Raw genomic sequence first — 23,738 nt, 5'->3', positions numbered from 1 at the left:
CCGATGGCCAAATGGGTCTTAATTAACTTGCAGGTGGTCAAGATTATGATCAAGTTAACGATTCGTATAATCTATACGAACTAGGAAGTCTTGAAGGCCAAACAAGTCAATAACCAAGTGGCTCAATGAATACAAACACCCCAAACTTAGATAAGGGGAAAAAAAATTCAATGGCTACTTATTTTTTTTGGAGGAAAATCATTCTTATGATCTCGATCATTCAAGATAAGCTTGAAGATGGTACAAAAGGAAAATTGGCATCAAGATAAGCTTGAAGATGGCTTTTATTTAATAAAAATAAAATAAAATAAAATGGAGAGAGAGAGAGAGAGAGAGACCCTTTCCAAATGCTACTCTTAAGGACAACAAAGCAAATTAAGGAGGAAAGAATGTTATTTCATATTTGTCTCTATTTTATTTATTTTTATCATTTCAAAATTGTATTTCTTGTTACTTAAAGTAGGGTAAATAGATAAAGATAGGACTGTCTATTGGTAGCAAGATTACCTAAAATGGGGTAAATGAGTGAAAATAAGTAATTAAACACCCAAACACCTAAAAACCTTCCATATTACTTATAAATGCCCATTTAAGACAAAGTGGTTACTAGTTACCAATAGTTGGGAATATAATGTGGTTACTCATTTAAATGAAAATAGATTTTAGAAGGAAAAAGTTTCTCTACAACCTGGGTTGGAGGATGTCTCTTCAATATGTGACGTGTCCTTCTCTAATAATGACACCTGTTCCACCCCACTAAGACCCAAATTCAACATATAACTCCCGTTTACTCAAACGTTAGCCACTTTTTCAGCATCTCCGGTGGCTTTTTTTCTTTTTTCTTTGTCCACGCCTTTTTAGTCTCTTTCTTTCATTTGAAAAATTCTCACCACCATCACCTATATCTCTTCACGGAAAACTTCAAGCAGTGACAGGTAGCCACTAGAGATATGGTTTTGAATCTCACCACCATCACCTAAATGATCAGTCCTTTCTCCCTCTCCTTCAACGCAAATCGATCACCTGATCTACTATCATCAATGATCAATCCTCAAACCAGTTCTCAAGTTCGTGACCCAACTCCAGTTTGACCCAAACACAAAAGCCACCCATTTGTTCTAAGGTTCGTGACCCAAATGTAATTGCCACGCCCCTCTATCTTGCCAATTAGCTTCTCAAGAATCGTGGGTTTTCGGGTTTTTGATATGGATTCATGGTTTAATGCTCAAATTTTTGGATGGTTTTTTTGGATATGGGTTTGTGGGTTGCTCATTTGGGGTAGTTATGGTGACTTTGGTGGTGGACTTTCTAGATCCACTGCCTCCGGCACCCATGGGTCTCTATCTTGATTGACACTTTGGAATTTGATTACTTTAAAAAAAGCCACTAGAGATGCTGAAAAAGTGGCTAACGTTTGAGTAAACGGGAGTTATATGTTGAATTTGGGTCTTAGTGGGGTGGAATAGGTGTCATTATTAGATAGGGACACGTCACATATTGGAAAGACATCCTCCAACCTAGGTTGTAGAGAAACTTTTTTTCATTTTGGAATAGGGAATTTGACAAGATAAAATGGAAAAGTGATTGCCTAAAATAGGGAAGATAACAAATATAGTGAAAAATATAGATAAGTTGGTACTATTACTCTTAGGTTAGTTTTTAAATAAATCTTATCTTTTTGCCGTAGTGATGGTTGTATGGCTGGAGGAAAATATTGTGTTCTGAACGTGGTTCATTGGGATATGGGATATATTACTTATTGTGTTCAACACCTGGCACATAGACATGACGCCTTGATCCTGTGTGGTTGTGGTTTTTTTTTTTTTTTGGGTAGTATTTGTTTACTTTTTGAAGTGTAGTGTACATATTTTATCTTTGGTTCCATTAACAAGGACATTTACGTTTTTGGCCATTGTTAATAAAATATTTTAGAAATATTTTGACATCATTTTTATAAAAAATTAATTATTTTTTCTCATAAAAAGTTTTTAAAAATATTTCATAAATTAATGCTCTTAGGGTATTTGTTAACTCTTTCCTTTTATTATCATTGAGAAGTGTAAAGCTTCAAAGTCTTGACATATAAAAAACATTACATTTATTATACACTAATCACAAAGAGAAATGATATGTCTACAATAATTTTACAATTGTACATATTTTATCTTTGGTTCCATTAACAAGGACATTTACGTTTTTGGCCATTGTTAATAAAATATTTTAGAAATATTTTGACATCATTTTTATAAAAAATTAATTATTTTTTCTCATAAAAAGTTTTTAAAAATATTTCATAAATTAATGCTCTTAGGGTATTTGTTAACTCTTTCCTTTTATTATCATTGAGAAGTGTAAAGCTTCAAAGTCTTGACATATAAAAAACATTACATTTATTATACACTAATCACAAAGAGAAATGATATGTCTACAATAATTTTACAACATTTTTACAACAAATCCTAAGTGGCAGGTTGTTACTGGTTGTTATTGTTAGGGCAAAAAAGTAATCTTAGCGTTAGTTTCAAATTTGAACCAATAATAACTAACCACTTGTGATTTGTTGTAAAAATGTTATAAAATTGTTGTAGATATAACATCTCTCAATTACATAAATGTTATAATCAGTAAAAATGCTATATCACTAGTTTTATTGGAATAAAAATTAAAATTTTAACCACTAAGTGTGGCCCAATGGCTTATCCACCATTGGGTAAAGCTATAGAGTTCGACTGGGTATGCTCCCCAATTCAAGTTCCAGCAGCTGTAACACCTTGTAACCAGCGACAAGCTTCCACCACAAGAAGGGATTAGTCAAGGTGTGCGTAAATTGGGCAGGACACTCTGTGGGAAACCAACAAAAAAAAAAAAAAAAATCTAATAATGTACCATTGGCCAAATAGAAAGACAAAAAAGTAAAAAAGAAAACAAATTAATGGAGATTGTATTTGTCTGTCTTCTTTGTTTTTCACTTTTTCTTTTGAGAGAGAGAGAGAGAGAGAGAGAGAGAAAGATGAAATCGAAAATGATGATTGTTGAAAACTTGAAAGGGAGATTTTATACAAAAAGTCTATAGATATAAAAAAAAAATTAACAAAAAAATTTACAATTATAGGCAGATTGTTATTAATTAATAATTAAAAAAATAAAATAAAATAGAAACTTACCAACTTAATTATAATTAAAGAATGTTGTAAAAAATTTTGTGTATAGTGATATTACTCTCACTTTCACACCATGATATGAACAAGAAGTCTCCAATTGGAATGAAATAATTGATTTTTTTTTTTCTTTTTTGTAAAGGAGCTTTGAGCAATGATATTACTGTCAATCGCACAGTGTCTCACGTGTAGCTCATTCATGAGATAATTCGTGCGAGATAGCCAGCTATCGGCCCACCTGTCGCACTTTGTTGTTGACTCGTGTTGCACAGTCTTGAGGCGCGTTGGAGAATATTTCTTTATGAAGTCTTTAAATAAAATCTATTTGTTTCCGTTATTAAATTCCATAAATAAATGTATATCCGTGGAGATTTAAAAAAAAAAAAAATTATATTGTGTTATATTCTCTCTGCTCAAAATACTACTAATTATTTAGAGGTGAAAGAATTTTAAAATTTAAACATATTTGTTTTTGAATGGGAAGTTTAAACATTTTTTATTTATTTAAATAAGATAGAAATTCTACTCTAGCCTAATCTAAGTATATACGTGTGTAAAACTCCCTTTTGGAGAAGAAATTATAACATCCATATGGTGGACAAGTGATATGGTCCACCATTCCACTGAAAAACTTCCACATGTTTAAAATTGTTAGTTAAAATTTTTTTTAAACAGAAATTAATTACTGACTCAGCAATTTTAAACAAGTGGAAGTTTTTTAGTGGAATGATGGACCATATCACTTGTCTACCAAAGGACTTTATAATTTCTTCTCCTGAAGGCTTAAACCCCGGCCCTTACTCTTAACACCCCATAAGCACTCATATTTGTGGAGTGATCATCGCACCAATAGTGTACGATGGTGAAGTTTAAACATTTAAACCGTAATAATTATGGATAAAACCTAAGATATGGTCTTATAGAGTTAGATACATGTTAGATATATTTCAATATGCCTATTATATTTCTTGTTATTTTTTTCTAGGTTTTTTTTTTAAAGAGAGTTTCAATTTATGGCATTCGCTATTAATGATAGTTTTTTATCATTAGACTAGAACACTAATCACTTTTTGGTGTAGACAGAGATTAAACCACAGATCTCTTATACAACCATCAGAGACTTTGCCAGTTAAGGTAACTGGAACCCACTTATTTTTTTCTAGTTTATCTTTCAAGTTTTAACTATTTTTCAAAATAATTTGTTTTTGTCCTTAATTTATATTTTTGGAAATATTTGAACTAAATAAAAAGGTAGTTTTGGAAATAAATGAAAACTAGATTTATTTTAAGAAATATGACATAATCTTATTTCTCTAAATTTATAAAAATTAAATTTACATTGTGAAAATGATGTTTATCAATTTCCAACGCAAATAAAAAAAAAATATCTTATTTTTTTATTACTTGTTATGATCCTAATGTCCCACATTGCTTAAGTGTAAAATTAAACATTTGTATATAAGCTCTTGAGCACCCTCCTATTGCAAGCCAGTATTCAAGGGTGAGTTCTACCCATGGGTTCCTAGCACTACTATTATGGACAACAAAATTAGAACATAACCATAACCATTAGAAGGGATTTGTTAATTAGTTCAACCGATCAAAGCTAAAAGATGAAGAAAATATTTTGTTCAAGACTTTAAAGTATATAATAGCAAGCTATCATCTTCAACAAAATTTATCTTCATCAAAATAATTAGTCATTTTCTTTAGTTATATTAACTAATATCTTTTTAAGTAAATATAATGTATGAATTGTTGGTGTTAATGTGTTATCGGTTTTATTTAAAAATATATACGGAATTCTCATGGTTGACTTGAATTCTGATTTTTTTTTTTTTAATAAAAAAAGAAGAAGAAGAAGAAGTAAGATTAGGAATATATTAAAAATCAAATGCCAATTGTACAAGATGAGAGGTCAAATAAATACATTGGCGATGCACTAGTCTAGTATTTATTTGGAGGAAGTTGTTATATGATATGGTGGTTGCCTTGCCTACTTGATTTATGTATCTTAGCAAATAAGAGCATAAGACTAATCAAAGAAAATAGTGGAGTAGCTCTACTGCTCTAGACATTTTTTTTTTTTCAGGTTGGTGAGTATTGGTTATATATCATTATGTATTGGTTTATTAATGATTATGTAGTTTTGGTACCAAATGACAAATGAGCAACCTGAAAAATTATGAAACTCACCTGAAAAATCAGAGATTAATTGACCTTTCTTTTTCTTTTTCTTTTTTCTTTTATGGGAATTGACCTTTCTATTGACAAAGATAGTTTCCGACATCTTTAAAAGTGAAAGTTAGACATGAGCATTCAAAATTTGCAAATATTATGATTAAAAACCATATGCTAATGTTAAATTTACATTTACATTTTACAACAAAATAAACACTTAAAAATGTTAAAAAGATCTTTCATAAAATATTTTATAACGAAACAGACCGAGCATATTAACGTGAGCTTAATTTCACCATATTTTAGCTGGGATTTAGATTCAATCATTTGGCTGATGTGCCCCAAATTTCTACTCAAGTTCCAGTGAAACAAATCAAGGCACTGAAATAGCCAACTTTTATAGCCATTTACGGTTTTGGAATTTCAGGAAAATTTGGAAACATAAGGCGCATGATTCTTTTATCCATCCAGAACTCTTGATTTGGACTGCCTACCTATTTCAAAACACATTTTAATGTGGACAGTACCCCAAAAAAAAAAAAAAAAAAAAGGTGGATAGACTTAATAATAGAAAGGGATAGTTATAAAGTTATAAAGTCCAATCTCAACTATAGAATCCTTTTCTCTTTTTTTTTGGGGACCATAGAATCCTTTTCTCCGTAAAAGAAAAATATCATATTAGTTTCTAGTCTATCTCTATATCTATATTCTATGTCTTACTAAAAGTTGAAGCGTAGCGTTTAATGCTGTTGCTCTGATCATGTTGCGCTACATCAACTGCCACGTCATTTAAAAAAAAAATATAATTTGTCCTACAATTTTAAAATGATTTTTACAATTTTCATCCCTATAAATGCAATTCACTACTTATTTATTTATTTTCACTATCACCCTATAATAAATCCAACCCACTACTTATTTATTTATTTCCACTATCACCCTATAATAAATCTGTATACTTAATCCAACTCACCTCTTATTTATTTAGTTCCACTATCAAGCCCAATCCAAAGCTTTTTCAGTTCAACTTTAGGGATTTGTGTGAGCCTTTTCAGCTTTAAAAAAAAAAAAAAAATGTTGAAGCCTTTCAAACTTTAAGGTTTTTTTTTTCCCTCAATTTTCCTATAATTTTTTTTAACATTTATTTTTTTAATATTTACACTTCTCCAACCTTTCTCTCTCCCTTACCATTTTATCTCCTCACTACTTCTTCAATCTTTCTCCATCCCTTACCTTTTCATCTCCCCACTACCCTCTACATTAATATCATTCTTCCTCTTTCCCTTCATCTTCCTTTATTTTTGTCTCTTCTTATTCACACCCTCTTACTATAAATTTGTCACTATCTCTTCTATTCTATGCATAGTTTTCTCTCACAAAAAAAAAATGGTTCTCTCTCTCTCCCTCCCTCCCTCTCTCTCCCTCCCTCTAAATTTTTTGGTGGATTTTTTTTTCCTTGCATCTCTACTTTAGGTTGATAATTTTTTATATTCTTTAAAACTCTATTTTGGGTTAATGCGATTTAGTTTTGTTTTTTAAATTGTTTTTTTTTATTCTCTTTGATTGTTAAATGTTACATAGTATCATTTGGATAATTTGATATTTATTCTGTTACATATCATGATTTTTTATAGTGCTCAAATTAGATGTTAAACTATGAGATTTTACTAATTTTTGTTTATTCTCTAATCCTTTGTGATGGACAAAGTACTCTTAATAGTTGTATTAGAAGTAATCTATAATGCCATTCATTTAAAGAAAAGCAAAGATTAGCCTAATGAAAATAATCAGATAGGTGACAAATTTTAACTTTTGCAATTTTATTTTAATTATTATTATTTTATAACAATGCATGTATAGAAATTTAATTCTTAGATTTTGCTAATAATTGTTTATTTGATAATATGTTTTGGGTGGCCGAAATTATAATTTCTACAAAGAAAATAACCTTAATAGATTATCAAAAAAAAAAAATTATCATAATATTGGTTCAATTAATCATTGTTAAGTTTTATTAATTTTTTTTAGTTTATGTTTTTTGGTGTTTTGGATTGTTCCTATATTACATTTATGATTGTTCCTATAATAAATAAAAATATAATTACGAAATACATTACTCATTATTAGATTAGTTTAAATTGTAAAAAAAAAAATTAATAAAACCACCATAAAAATAATTATCACCGCAACGCATGGGTTTGCGGTTAGTTAACATAAAAGCTCAACTAGTACCTAACCCCAAAAAAAAAAAAAAGAAAAAAGAAAAAAGCTCAACAGGCAAAGTATAAGAGGGCTATGATCAAATTAAATCAAAAACAATAATAATTAGCTTCTAGATTGGATGGTATAAAATAATCATCAAAGGGTCAAATTCTATTGTATTTATAAAAATAAAATAAAATAAAAATATTATCTTGTTCTTGTTTTTTGAAACAATGACAAGTTATGGCATAGTAATATAGCTCATCAACAAAGATATTTGTGGGTAACTATCATCCATTCATTAAAATTTGTGTAACTTAACTAACACTTTGTAATATTTCAATGAACACATTCAAGGTCTGAATCGCTCTACCCTTAACTATCGATGAAAAATTAAAAATAAAATAAAATAAATAACAAGAAGAAAAGAAAAAGAGTATCACCTATTCACAAAATTTCATTTTTTAGCCCAACCAATGTAATGTACACCTATTGATCTTTAAAATTTAATACAAAAGACTGTACATCAATACATGGATCAATGCATGGGGATTGACTCAGCTAATTATTACATATTTTGATATGCAAATGCAATTAGCCTTCCACATGATGGCACGTGGGTACTCCTTCACAGTTTTCCAAAACAATTTTTCTTTTTTTGATAAAGTTTTCCCGAACAACCTTGCAGATAGATCTTGCTGCTTCAATAATGGCTGCAGTTGGATGGGGAGACAATTTGGTAATGCTTAAAGGTACATGTACGGAGAGATTGTCTAGCAACCATATATAAGTGTCGTTGGTGGTTGTAATTTTCTTATGCCTTTGTTAAAAGTTGGATCAAAGTTCCTTAATTATCACCTGGTGGTTGTAGCTTTTTTTATTTTTTTATTATTATTTTTTTGAGTCGGTAGCTGTAGCATTTTAGTTTGTAATTCAACACACAGATTAATTGGTTACATTACACAGAAATTTCTAAGATAGTCACAATCTTCATACCTCAATTGATACTTCTTAGTATTTTTAACAGAGATCTCTAGTTTCAAATCTTCTCAACCCTGTCAAATTATTTTCGAAAAATGAAAAAGAATTGTTAAAGATGATATCTTGGACAATTAGAGATGGAGGACCCTTGACACATTCTTGAATACGTAGCATGGTAGAAATTTTATGTAGTGTTTTCTTAGATTTGGCGTACATATATGTATAAAGAGGATTGAATTTGGTTTGAAGTAGAGGAGACAAGAAACTTTAAATAAATGACTTTTGCTTAATTTGAGATATAATCTCCAACTGATTGTACTGTCCCTTGAGTTTAATCTTTTAGAATTTTGTTATACAAAAAGATTAAAAAAAAAAAATTATCATTTAAAAATTTAGGGAGTGGTGAAAAAGGAAATGCATAAGTGGAGGGCTAAAGGAAGAAAAAATATGACATATACTGCAAACAGAGGGTGTACAACCAGATTAGTCATTGAAATTTTATGGTGTCAATACCAATTAGTTGGGGCACATAATTTTGTTTAGTTGAATGCCACATTAAATTTCTTGTATTTAGGCCAATAAGAAGTGACTCAATAAATTATCATTTAACCAAGGAAGTCTATCAATTTTAAAGCTTTAGGCTCTTAGGGAGTTCATGAAACCAAAATAACATCAATTTCTAACTCTGTTAATAATAGAAAGTCCCAAACCTCAAAAGCAGCGGTTAAAGCTACACAATCCAAGTGACAAAGAACATTGAAGCCAATAATGTACATGCAAAAGAAAAAAAAAAAAAAACTTAAAACATATGCACAGAATCTATTAAGAACAGATTCATGTATGTCATTAGTGGGGAAGCTGTACAGTGCTCTTTTGAGAATGCAAGAGTTGTTTCCATGATTCTAAAGACTGCCTACACTGACATGCATGCCACTCTTCCATTAAGCTGAGAACAAGGAAAATGGTCTGTATATCTAACCTGTCATTTAAGAATAATAAAAAGGTACTTAAATGTGTGATAATATATGATATTCTAAGAAGAAAATGTATTATAAACAATATGTTTGACCACTTTTTGGGCTATAGGAAGGAATTGAAATGGGTCTTGGAGTGAGTTAGTGGCTTCTTGGATGGAATGTCTGTCTGCCTCTTGTTTCTCAATAATTTCATGGCCTCCACTCCCCTATGCTAGCTTTTTAGTATTAGTTAATATATATTCTAAGCTATGTTGGTGGGTAAATTTTTATATAATGCAACATGTATTTCGTCTATGAATCGAATGGCTGATATTTCATAGTCAATCTGAATTTGGGGATGACAATGTAACAAGCTGTTTCCACGTGCACAACCCCAAAATTGCCGTTTAATATATGCGTCTGGTATTGAACAATGAGTTTTACAGAGATTTAGGCTTCTAGTTTAGGAGGTATTTGACATATTTGGAGTCCAATATGCAAGTGACTTAAAAAGTTGAGACTTTTGCTTATCTTGTTGAACTGGAGTCTTCCCAGAGTTTTCCCAAAAATTATTAGAAAAATTATGTGACAAAAAATGAAAAATGATTTATGTCATTGGTTCAAGTCTATTGCTCTTTCTCTTCATAAATACATAAAGTTTGACCTTGAACTTAAGAACTAAAGTGTATATTCTTTTTGTTCATTGCATCGAAAAATAGAAACCATTAAGTAAGCTCCATATCTTAACTTGGCATAAACAGATTTCACTACTTCTATTTAGAGTCAGATCATGGGTGCCTCGTTCCCATACTATCTTCTTTTTTGGACAGGGAACATGTAAGCAGGGTAAGTTGAGGCAGGGCGGGTTGGAAGTATGTCATTCCTAATCAGGTCGTTTTGGGATTGATGAGATAGAGATTAAAGAGAAAGGACTAAGGAGAGAGGTGGGCAAGAGAGTGTCAAGGGAGTCCAAGTGTGTTGAGGATGGTACTAAAATATTTATAAATTATAAATAAAGATATGTGTAGTTTAACTTTATAAAATGAAGAAGAAAAAAACAAATCTCTTCTTTAATTTAGAATTTCCCTTTCTTTAGTTTATTTTTATTTTTTTTAAAATGAAGGCGGTGATAGCGAAAGCAGCAGAAGTAGCAGCAGCATTGAACAATCAGAGCTATAATTTCTGCCTCACCAAATATAAACTTTTTTTTTTTGCTGAAACAATCGGAGCTATAATTTCATAAATGTTTTGGTAGGTCGTGCAATTTTTGAGTGCTTTTTAAGATGAAATGTAAATGGTAAGTCAGACTTCTTTTCCCAGTTTTGCAAATCAAGGTTAAGTTTAACGTAAATTTAAAGTGTCTTTGAGGTAGACGTGACATCTATGATTATTGAAGGAAGATGCTCAAGAAAATAACACACATCGTACTTGAGTGAGTTGTATGTACTAATACAAGAAAGAGACTGGACCCTTAGTTTACATGTAGGATACGATAATGGATTGCTTTAGGAAGGTTAGCTCAAGATTCTATCACAGTCTTCACAGTTGTAATACATACAAAAATAGTATTCGGACTTAGTTTGGGCATCTATAGATCTTTTTGGGGTATATATTGAAAAGGCTCAATGAACATAGAGTATGGAAGATATTGTTTATACTGCATTTCTTTTACATTGTTTTTGTCATTGATGCTAAGTTTTTCAGCTACATCATTGTGGACCTTTAGACATAAATTTGCTTTTAGAAAGCTTCAATAAATATTTGTTCAGCCTTTGTAGCATTGGAAGGGTTGACTTACTATTGAAGGGAATGCTTCAGTTTGCTTTAAGTATATATTTTTGGTATATCACTTAGCTAAGCTTGTAGTCTGAAACTCCGATTCATATCCAGAAGTTTTGAATAAGTGACATCGAAAGGGACCTTAATAAATTGTTGTTATTTATTTTCTATTTCTTATGTTCCATATTCAGACTGTAAAACTATGTGGTTGATGAATCAAATCAGATCATTCATTATTTTCAATCTTCCTAAGAAGACAGAAATGAGTTTTATTGCTTAAGAAATAACATGGAATGGTAATTACAGCGCTTTTGTGTCTTTCACTCATTGAACTACAATCACTGATTTTAATTTCGTTTAAATGATAATACTTCTGCATGATCTGACATATATCATCAGAAAAAAAAAAAAAACTTCAATAATACCGTCGAGAAAGTTCCGTAAGTAAACAAGGAATGGTGAAGAGTCTCTGGACTAATTTCTGTGGGAATTGCTCGCAGGAAGATGAAAACACATGCAAATGAGAATGTCACTCCTTTTGCCAAAGCTGGATTTCTTAGCAAAATGTCAATTTGGAGGTTGAATCCATTGACAAAGCACGGTGAAGATAAAATCCTTCAGGAGAATGATGTTCCACAGTCACGGCAGGAAGATCAGGCACAAACCTGCTACTTAATGTTTGAAGAGAAACTGAGCAAACAGAAATAGAAAGGAACATATGATTTGCCCCCTATTTTGTCTGCCAGAGAAAAGCCATTTATTTCTCAAAGCTTTTATTGAAGTTGCTGAAACAAAAGAAGCCTTTAAATATGAAAGCTATGCACTGGCTGGAGTGCTCTTCTTACCAAAGTGTTATTGATTCATTATCAGAGAGGCAATGGTTCTTTCAAACTAGGTTGATTGGGCTCCAATTAAGATCTTTCCTATCTGCAGCTATCTATCAGAAGTAGCTAAAGCTCAAATGCTGCTAAGGTGAGATAATGAACTTTGTCACAGTAGATGCCCATAGAATAGGTGAATTTCTATATTGGTTTCAGCAAATATGGTCAACATTTCTTCATCTGCGTATTGCATTATCACTATGAGTAAGAAAAGTATCTTGCTTAATATTACAATTGATCACTAGCTCACTGTTTATATCACTCACTCTACAGATCTTAACAGAACAATAATTAGATCCAAATTATGCGGATCAAGCCTGTAAATCGCGGAAGGACTAAGAGCTCAATAACTAACTTTCGCGCAATTAACATCTGAAGCTTGAACAGAGTCAAACCGTTACCGACACAGTTTTCAATTCTTCTATCACTCTGGTTCAGTGTTCTCCAAAACGGTCTTTTAATGAAACTGTGCGTTTTATGACACAGATTCAGTGACACCGTTTTGCATTCCTTGCTCTGTCGTTTTGATCTTCGTTGATCTCAAGCCTGTCTTCAACGCTTAACTGTGGTTGCAACTTCACCAATGGCCAAACTGCAGCATAAGTATCAGACAAAGCTCATGGTGGCACAAGATATAAGATTAAGGGCCATTACATAGTCTCTTGCAAATTTGAAGGTCTTGAAGCTGTATGCTTTGGGAGAAACATTTTAAGAATGTTATACAAGTGCTAAGGAAACCAGATCAAGAGTGGATATTAGCAATTCTAATACAAAAAGGGTACTATTTTATTTTGTTTTGGTAATCTCCCATTTTAGTATCAGTTGCCATATTTTGGGGATGCTACTGCTTTGGAATTCCACTCTCTGCCAGTAACGTTTTCACATTCTGGCAAGTCTGCATATTGTTCAGGAGCTCCTTATCAGGATGATCCCTAATGTTGCTGAAGTGTTCATTGAAACAAAGGTCTCTTTAACTCGGATTTTAAAGTTCCTTGTGGCACCAAAGTTGCAGAACAGATATGCAAGGCAAAAGTGCAATGAGAAAGAGCTTGAACAGTCCATTTTTATCAAGGCCACTGAAATTTCATGTGAGACTAATCTAGCGAAGGCCGTGCTAAGAAAGATAAATTTGGAAGTTAAACCAGGAGAAAAGGTAGCTATTTGTGGAGAGGAAGACTCTGGTAAATCAACCCTTTTAGAAGCGATTCTGGAATAAGTTCCAAACATCAAAGGCATAGGAAGTAATCATTTCATTCCTTGCTCATGATTTTTTTTTTTTTTTAAAATAAAAAAATGAATTGGAACATTGTTTTTGTAAGAAAGTGTTGAAGAATATGATATCTAGGAATTTTTTTTACCTATTGCACTTTCTAAAAGATACAAAATCACACACTGATTTATATCCATCAGTTACATGGTAGACATCTTAAATGAAAAAAAAAAATTTCTTGCTAAAGCTTCAAGCTCTATATTTCCAGGTTCATGTTTATGGAAAGATAGCATTCGTTTCTTAAACAGTCTGGATTCAAACAGGATCCATTCAAGAAAATATTCTTTTTGGGTACCCCTTGGATTCACATAGATACCAAGAACTGCTTACAAAGTGTTCTCTTATAAAGGACCTTGAGATGCTTCCAGTTGGTGATCAAATAGAAATAGGAGTAAGATGTGTTACTCTAAGTGGTGGTGAAAAGCAATGGGTTCAACTTGCCCGTGCACTCTATCAAGATGCTGATGTTTATCTCTTGGATGATCCATTCAGTGCCGTTGATGCACATACTGCAACTAGTCTATTTAATGTAATGACGTCTCTTAAAGATGCAATTTGTGCTACTAATGGCGATTTTTCTAAGAGAAATCTAACATGGCTTGTCTCCAGGAATATGTCATGGAAGCTATGTCAGTGAAGACAGTTCTGCTTGTGACCCACCAAGTCGACTTCCTTCCTTTATTTGATTCTATTTTGGTTGGTATATCAGTGAAACTACTACTGCTTTCTCTGTGTGTGTGCGTGTTGGTGCTACTCAATATACATATTCTTCTTGACTATGATCATGATCTTTAAAATAGAACTTTGCAAAAGCAGTTTTCATAAACCTTAAATTTGTAATTGGCTTATCAAAACCCTAATCAAAGAACAACATGCCAAACAAAAAGAAAAACATAGGCAAACAATTTGTATGAATAAGCCAGAGAGAGAGAGAGAGAGAGAGAGAGAGAGAGAGAGAGAGAGAGAGAGAGAGAGAGTCTCTCTCTCTCTCTCTCTCTCTCTCTCTCTCTCTCTCTCTCTCTCTCTGAGAGAGAGAGAGAACTAAGCCTAACTAACTATAGTAGAATTTCTATCTTGTATCAAAATAATAATAATAATAATGGATAAGTAATTAATGTATGGTTAATATTTTGGGTAAACTACATAATTAGTCCATATTCTATACACCATATTTCAATTTAGTCAATAACCTTTCAATTGTATCAATTTGGTTCCTAACTTTTCAGTATCGTGTTAATTTAGTCCTTACTATTATTTTTTGGATGAAAATTAATAACGTGTTAAATGACCAAGATAAAAAAAAAAAAAAAGTTTTCGTTGATGTGATAATACACTAAAATTTTATTTTGACCACTTGTCATGTCATCAATTTTTATCCAAGATATAACAATATAGACTAAATTGACACGATACTGAAAGGATAGAAACCAAATTGATACAATTAAAAGGTTAAAGATCAAATTAAAATATAGTGTAAAGAATAGAGATTAAATATCTAGTTTACCCTCTCTCTTTTTTCGTTGCTCCCATGGTACCTACTAATCTGAGTCCTATGATCATCAATTGTTTATAGATAATGAAGATCTTTGAGCCCAGTGCAGCAAAAAGGAGCAATAATCTGAAAGTTGAGAAAACAAGATAATTCTGTCAGCCATTATGCAATGTTTGATATCCAGGTGATTTGCTTGCCCTTGAATTTTCTCCTTCTCAAAATGTGATGGATTTATGGGAATAAAAATTAAAATTTCAGCATCAGATGTAAGAAATAAATTTTCAGGAAATATTAGGTTATGTTAAATTCCACAGGCTACCCTAGATGAAATCTCAGGAAAATTATAGACAAGATATATAGGAGTGGGTGACAAATAAGAAGAAATTAATCAAATTATATCTAAATGCTCCATCCATTGCTATAGCTCATGGTTCATGTTCTTGATAACTTATTTTCATGAACTCAATCAATGTCTTGCATTTTTTTTTGTTAGTTTAATATAACTAGTACTTGAGCACTTGTTAGTCGAATTTTTCTGTTTCTGGGATAATTTTATAACCAATTCCAATAAATCCTGCATCAAAAGTATGAGAAACAAAATATATTGGTTACATATTTTAATTGCTTGCTAGAAAATTTAATTGTTTCTGTAAGGCTAGAATAGCACATGCATATTCCTAGTGAAACTGAAGAAGTTATACATGGTTACTGACCCGATCACAGTTGGCATGTTATTGGTTAGGTGAAGATATGTGATTTGAAGGTAAATGTAACACCCAAAAAAATTACGACTTTTTCTATTCACAACTTCTACAATATTGAAAATGTGTTTACAATGTTGGACAATTTTTTTTTTTTTTTTCAAATTGTATTCTACAATCAACAATTAGGGATGAGGCCTCATATCAACCAACACACATTGAACATATTCATCAGTTGTTGTTTGTCTTTTAATAATTCATTGCCAACCTCAAGGTTTTTGTTAGGACATATATGGATCATGTTAGGAACATATGTCAATATTTTATGTAGTTGGCTAATCTTTTGACAAAACGCATTTTACTTGTATTTGGGTAAATCTAGGATGTATTTAATACTTCAAGGAATAAGAGTTCAAGTCTAGTAGTAAAGCCATGCAAATTTGTTCAAGAAACAAGTGGAGAAGTGCTGATTTTTTTAAAGTTCAATAGCTGCTTGACACCCCTCGACAGCTAGGCTATCTATTGAGCTCTTCAACTGTTTCTTATTGTGATCTCGACACCTCTCGACAGTTGGTGGATCGATCGAGAAAGCTCATGTCTCCGCGATAGCTTCTCAACACCTCTCGATCAATTGAGCTTTACGAAATTTAGGTTTCTAGATCTGATTTTCAGCCCATGCTGACATGTATGTGTAGAGTTTCTTTTCTCACAACCCTAAACCTATATAAGGCTTAGTTTAGAGGCCGTCACATAAGAGAATACAAGGAGAACATATGCAAAAGATAACCAATGTCTTATTCTCTCTGAAAGAAGTTACTACGTCTTTGTGCCTTAGGGTTTTGTAACTAAGTGCTTCTTGGTCTTCATTGTTGATGAAGTGAAGATTTTTGCAGCTAACAATCTTGTTCAAGTTAGTGTGTTAGTCACGTACTGGGAGTTGTGCATCATTGGTTAGTCACGTACTAAGATCCGTGTATCAAAAAGGGTGGCATTCATATATTGAAAAGTTCAAAGATTCTGAAACAGTAGAAGGCTTTTACTGTGAGTTCATCTACGAGAATTGTAGAGTCTAAGGACAAAGGTTTTGTACTAGATCTGAAACTTCTCTTTAGTATAGTGGATTGCTTTTTGGGAAAGTTTCTCCCCAGGTTTTTTACTGTGAAACTAGTTTATTTCATTGATTTTCCTAGGTTATCATATTTTGTCTTATTTACTTTTCTGCTGCATTTACTTTTTGACATGATATTTATGTTTATTTGTTTTAACAAGTTTTATTCATAATAAATCTAATAAACAACTTGAGTTTAAAACTTGTTAATTCTATCAACCGAGTTCTAAATTTCCCAACAAGTGGTATCAGAGCGGGTACACTTTGAGTGGATTAATTTTCGGAATGTGATCCTTGACCCCTGTTGCTATGGATAGTGGACAATTTCTTTTGATTCCTCATTTATTTGATGGTACTAATTATACATACTGGAAAGTTCATATGAAAGTTTTTTTGCAAGCTCTAGGTGAACAGGTATAGCAAGCTGTTGAAGTTGGTTGGATTAAGCTAAAGAAATCGCCGATGGATTGGGATGATGCAACAATCATAGCAGCAAATTTCAACAGTAAGGCCTTGAATGTTTTGTTTTGTGGGGTGGCCAATGAGAAATTCAAGAAAATATCATCCAAGGAAGTATGGACCATTCTTGAGACCACCTATGAAGGTACCAAGGTAGTAAACACTAGAAATTTTCAAAAACTCACTAGTAGTTTTGAAGAAATAAGAATGGAAGAGGATGAGACCTTTGATAAATTCTATGCTAAACTCAAGGATATTGTGAATTCTACCTTTAACCTTGGAGAATCTATAGTAGAATCCAAAATTGTTAAGAAAATTTTAGGTCCCTACCTGAAAGATTCCATGCCAAGATCACTGCCATTGAAGAAGTGAAGGATATTGATCAACTTCCTTTGACTGAGCTTGTAGGAAACCTTCAAACCTATGAGATAGGATTAGGCTCAATGGAAAAAGGTGGAAAGAGTAAAAACTTAGCTTTTAAAGGTATAGAGGAAGAGATTGAGGACTCTGAAGATGAAGATGAAAGCAAAGATGAAGATGAAGATGAAGATGAAGATGAAGATGAGGATAAGGATCTAATTTTCATAACCGACGAGATTATCAAACTTCTTTAATTTAGGAAAATGGACAAGGGCAAACCTCCTAGGAAATCTAAATCCTCAAGGAAAGGCAAGAATGAGAAACACCTCATCCAATGCCATGAGTGCAAAGGTTTTGGTCATATAAGGATAGAGTGCCCAAACTACCTCATAACAGAAAAGACCAAGGAGTCAAAAGATAAATGATTGGTTGCTACTTGGAGTGATACTGAGAATGACTCTTCTGATGAGTATGTGGTAGTCACGTTATGGCCTTTGCAGCCTCAATCGATAAGGTGATTGTGGAGAGTGTTAATGACAATGAGGATTCTTTTGATGATGAAGTACCCAAGAAGTTGACCCTTTAGGAAGCCTATGATAAGCTATGCACTGAATTTATAAAATCTGAAAAGATTTTTCATCTTTGTAGAAAAGAGCTTAATGAGGTAAAAACTAAAAAAGCTGATCTGTTAGTCAAAATAGACGAGACTACAAGCTTAGTTGAGACTCTTGTTGTAGAGAACGCCTCATTAGAAAAGAAGGTCAAGAATCTTGAGGTAGAGCTTAGTCAAGTTAGAACTCAAATAGAAAGAATATCTAGTGTAAAGCTTGATGAGGTATTGAGTACTCAAAAGCTTGGTTCTGATAAGATTGGCTTAGGATATGATGTTTCTTTCGGCCCCTTCTCTTCCACAGCTTCTGAATCAAAGACTATCTTTGTGCTCCAATATGAGAAAGGTGATAATGGTATGAAATCCAAAACTAATTTGGCTAATTCTAAGTCCTTTGTTAGACTTAATGTTTGTCATCATTGTGGTGTTTATGTACACATTTGTCCTAATTGCTTTAAGTTGTATCCTTATAAGCAATTGTTCAAACGGTCACATGTTTTTTCTCAAGGACCTACACCTTTTTTTGGAAAGTTATTAAAAGTTTTAAATTTTTTAACTCAATTTCAAGAGAATTCTAATTCTTTTATGTCCTTTAGTAAACATATTAGGACATGTGCCTTTTCATCTTTACAGCCAAAGATTTGTTTTGTATGGGCGAGAAAGGAGCCTAAGACTTAATTTTCTTTTCTATTTGTCTCCTACTTTAATTCTTTCTATCTAAAGTAAGACTTTTTTTGTTTGATTTCTTATCTGTTTTTGGAATCATGCTTTCATGCATCTACACCTTTCTATCATGCTTTCATGCATATGCATCTTTTTTTCTGCTTTCATGCTGCTTGTCTATTTTTGTTTGGTTGTTTAGTTTTTATTTTATTTTGTTTTCAAAATAAAAAATAAAAAGGAAAAATCAGAAAAATACAAAAACAGTGTGTGCTTGTATACATTAGTACTTATGTACCTTAGTTGGCCATTGAAACAAAATTTTCTAAATTTTGTATCTTTTGTAACTTAGATGAACATCTCTATGCACAGCTAAGCAAGTGAGCTTTGTGGCTCGTGTTTGTAATGAGTAAGATTAAATAATCTCTTGTACTTAACACTCATATCACTCTTTTTGACGGGAAGAATTAGAAAATCCTAAGAGAATGACATAAATAATCATCTCATCACTGTTGCCCGCCAATTATGAAATGACATCTGTATGCTTCGGCATAGTAAAAGTGCAATGTCAATGACATTTGTGTGCTTTGGCATAGCAAAATTGGAATGTCAAAAGCTTAAAATCATTGGGTATTTCTTTTCTATCTCTTATATGTCCATGCATGATTTGCTTAAAAATAAAAATATACAAAGAAAATAAAAGCAAAAAGATCAAAGTACTTTACATATGATTGCAAGCGTGCATTTTAAAAGATGTGGGAGTTATAGCATGTACCTCGAAGGTGATAGTTCCCATCAAACAGTTATGATTGTATGTGAGTTAAAGTGATTTTCTCATATTTTAAAGTGTCATAACATGTATACACTTATGCAATCTTGTGATATTTTTCACACACAACCGCAATATTCTTTACTACTTTTGATACATGTGTAAATACAATGTGATTTGGTCATCACAAGATTTACTTGTGTTAATGTATGCTCACTAAATTGTCTTAAATTATTTTTGAAATATAAAAATTCGTTAGACTTGTTTAGTGTGTGAGTGTGTGTGTTTTGAATCTATGAGCATGACATTTTTTCTTATTAAGAGATTTGTTTTTCACATGTTTGCATCTTTCTATTATCTTGTCATCCATTGCATTTTATTTTATTACATTCATGCATTTTTATGAATTTCTTGTGCTCATTTGATCATCTTTGATCATCTTTATGTCTCTCGAGTGAAACTTTCTAGTTTTTTGTACCATTTGTCAATCATGATAAAAGGGGGGAGAAATTGTGGAGAAAATGTGGTTTCTTTTTAAGATTCTACATGTTAGGGGGAGAAATACATGCCCTTGTAAAGGGGAATTGTGTTTCATCTTGTTAGAAGGAGTGTTTACCTCCTTCTTGTTGTAGGAGCTTCTTTTAGCTTCTTCTTCTTGTACACCGGTCTTGTGACCATTATTGACATACATTGTACTTATCTTCTTCATATGATGATGTATGTCTTCTTCACCTACCTTTACATATGTTATTTCTTTTCTGTCTTTATGCACAAACTTTTTATTACTTGTATGCAATCTATTATTTCTATTTCACACAAAAATGCCTTGATGAGTTTTATTTAAAGTGTTTTAGAAATATAGGTTGTCAAAGTCTTCTTGCCATAAACTCTTTTCTTGCATTGTACTTATCTTCTTTATATGATGATGTATGTCTTCTTTACCTACCTTTACACGTGTTATTTTTTCTTTTCCTCTCTTTATGCACATACTTTTTATTACTTGTATGCAATCTATTATTTCTGTTTCACACAAAGATGCTTTGATGAGTTTTGTTTAAAGTGTTTAAAAAATACAGGTTGTCAAAATCTTCTTGCCATAAACTCTCTTTTTGCAAAGTTTTTCAAAAGTTTGTGTTAGGATAAATTTTATTGTATTCAACAAATAAATATGAGTTGAGTGATTTATGACTTCTCTCATATGTTCATTTTTTTTTTGTTGTGGTCTTGTCACAGATTGCCAAAAGGAGAGATTGTTAACTACTTGACACCTCTTGACAGTTGCTTGACACCTTTCGATAGCTAGGCTATCTATCGAGCTCTTAAGTTATTTCTTATCGCGATCTCGACACCTCTCGAGCTTTACGAAATTCAAATTTTCAGATCTGATTTTCGGCCCATGCTGACATGTATGTGTAGGGTTTCTTTTCTCACAACCTTAGACTTATATAAGGCTTAATTTAGAGGCCGTCACATAAGAGAATACAAGGAGAACATATGCAAAAGATGACTGATGCCTTATTCTCTCTGAAAGAATTTACTGCATCTTTACGCCTTAAGGTTTTGTAATCAAGTGCTTCTTGATCTTCATTGTTGATGAAGTGAAGAATTTTACAGCCAACAATCTTCTTCAAGTTGGTGTGTTAGTCACGTACTAGGAGTTATGCATCAAAAATGGTAGCGTTCATATATTGAGGAGTTCAAAAGTTCTGAAGCGGTAGAAGGTTTCTGCTGCGAGTTCATTTACGGGGATTGTAGAGTCTACTCTAGGGACAAAGGTTTTGTACTAGATCTGAAACTTTTCTTTACTATAGTGGATTGTTTTTCGGGAAGGTTTCCCCCTAAGTTTTTTACTGTGAAAGTAGTTTGTTTCATTGGTTTCCTAATTCATCATATTTTATCTTATTTACTTTTCCGTTGCATTTATTTTCGACATGATATTGATGTTTATTTGTTTTAACAAGTTTTATTCATAATAAATCTAATTAACAACTTAGGTTTAAAACTTGTTAATTCTATCAACTGGGTTCTAAATTTCCAAACAGTTTTAGGACTATCATAGAATTGTCGAGCCTTAGTTTAAAGGTAAAGTGCATTCCACCAAAAGTAACTGGTTCTAGGTTCGAGTTTGAGAATTAGCATCTTCAATAAATTGGAGGAATGATATCTACCATGACCTTTTTCAAACACTAAAAAAGTTGGGAGTTTTTTGCACTAAGTCCAACCATTTAGTTTGTATGTTTGTTATTGTTGTTTTTATGTTTACAATGTATGCATGAAACGAGTTAGATATTGGCTTCTAGGGATAAGTTGTATATTTGAAGGAAGGCACAAAATTGGAATTGTTGGCTAGACCGGTAGTAGAAGGACAACTCTTATCGGTGCTTTGTTTCGTCTGGTGGATTCTATAGAGTGAACTATCATTATAGATGACATTGACATTTTCATAATTAGGCTTTATGATCTAAGATCACGATTAGTAGTGATGGCTCAAAACCTATGATCTAGTCAAACTCAATCAGACTTAGTGGATTGTTTTTCAACATATTCAATCCAAATGGATTCTTCAAAACCATATGGGTTTTTTAATCAACCTGCTCAATTCACTTATCTATATAGTTCTATCCAGTATCTAGTAGTAAATAGTTTGCCATTTTAGTCTTTTGAAAAAAAAAATACTATATTAAGTCATGAAATCAATGAATATAATATTTTCCATGATATATTTACAATTAATTCTCCTTAAAAAAATTTACTATTAATTCCAACTGGTATAGTATTTGTAGGGACTCAGTTTGGATTGACCCTGAGTTTGGATGGGTTTTCAGCCCAACAAGCCCAAACAATAAATTTATAGAGAGTGGGTTAAAAGTTTAGGCGCTGACCGTCGTTCTTCAAGCATGAACTTTTATTTATAAAAAGATACTTAAAGTTTCTATATAACTGGGAGGATGCTCCTCGGCCCATGGCCGAGGAAGCCTTTTTCTTTTGTTTTTTCCTCCCCCTCTTTTTTACTTTACTTGCTTTCCTTATATAGTCTTCATCTTCCTATCTCCTTATTCCATCTGTTGATCGTTCATTTGCCTCTTTTCTGGCCGTCCGTCCCATCAGAGGCCTTATCAGTACTCGAGTGGTTCACTCTGATCAACGTTGCCCTGCTAAGGGGTTATATCCCCATTAATGTGGCCAGGGGGGTTAGGTGAATGCATTAAATGCGAAGGTGACAGCTTACTTTGGGCCTGGTCTTTCCCGAAAATCACCCTTGTCAGGCCGAGGATGAGGAGGTCCTCGGCGTGGATTGGGAAAAGAGGCTTTCCCCAATTTAGCCTTGAATAGTCAGTGTTCCTCGGCATGGGCCTTGGGCCTGCTACCTGATGGGCCGAGGCTATTAGGCCCACGGGCCCCACAATAGCCCCTCAAAACCCTGTTGCACGTTCCCTCGGACGGGGAGGAGGGTTTTGATACCTGTGGGCCCTCTAGACGAGTCGCCCCGCTTCGGCTCGTGTTAATGCTGGCGGCTTTTTGACTGCCCGATGCGCGTTTTTAGCGTTTCAAGACTTAATAGGTGTCCACATTAAATTTTGGCGGCACCACGTTTCCCACTTTCAACGGTATAATCTCTTGTTTTTATGAACAAGCGGTTACATTTGGGGAACCTAAGGGGGAGTATAAGTACCTGTTTGAACCGCCTGATTTCATCATTTTCGCGCTTACAACCATTGATGCGTATAACTTAAGTCTAGTTCAACTTGCACTCTTCCTGAAGAGAATCGCCATACTTCGGTAAGTCTTCTTTTTCTAGCGACTCCAAATTTCCTTGATTTTACTCCTCCTTTTCTTCTTTTAGAACTTTTGGTCATCTTTGGGGAATGGGTAAGTTTAAGAAGTTGGTTGAGTCCAACGAGATGATGAACAAATTCATTGTCGACTATGGAATACCCAATAATGTGAGTTTGAAGTACTGTGAAGAAGGGGAGTGGTACCTTAAGAGGAGAGAGGGTGAAGTTGTGATCCCAATAGTCGCTTTTGTAGAAGGAGGGATGAGAATCCCTATGAGGCCAGTAACTCTCAATTACCTTAGGCATTTTCGCCTGGCTCCTACTTAGTGTGCCGTGAATGTATTTAGGATATTAGGGTGTGTAGATACCCTGAATGAGAAAATGGGGCTGAGACT

The 23,738-nt window shown here is 32.8% G+C and overlaps 1 protein-coding gene and 1 pseudogene across 1 annotated transcript; both read left to right on the top strand.

The window, feature by feature from the left end:
* Positions 1-11,720: 11,720 nt before the first annotated feature.
* LOC111998758 (ABC transporter C family member 10-like) lies at positions 11,721-14,203 on the top strand (annotated as a pseudogene).
* Positions 14,204-17,171: 2,968 nt separating this feature from the next.
* LOC136066747 (nucleosome assembly protein 1;1-like) lies at positions 17,172-17,782 on the top strand. The gene is made up of 2 exons (XM_065771514.1): positions 17,172-17,313; positions 17,481-17,782. The coding sequence occupies exons 1-2, from the start codon at positions 17,172-17,174 to the stop codon at positions 17,780-17,782; spliced, it is 444 nt and encodes a 147-aa protein (XP_065627586.1).
* Positions 17,783-23,738: the final 5,956 nt, after the last annotated feature.

This window comes from Quercus suber, unplaced genomic scaffold, assembly GCF_002906115.3.
Source record: "Quercus suber isolate HL8 unplaced genomic scaffold, Cork oak 2.0 scaffold_5, whole genome shotgun sequence".
In the NCBI taxonomy this organism is placed as follows: Eukaryota; Viridiplantae; Streptophyta; class Magnoliopsida; order Fagales; family Fagaceae; genus Quercus; species Quercus suber.
This window is presented reverse-complemented; position numbering and strand designations above follow the sequence as displayed.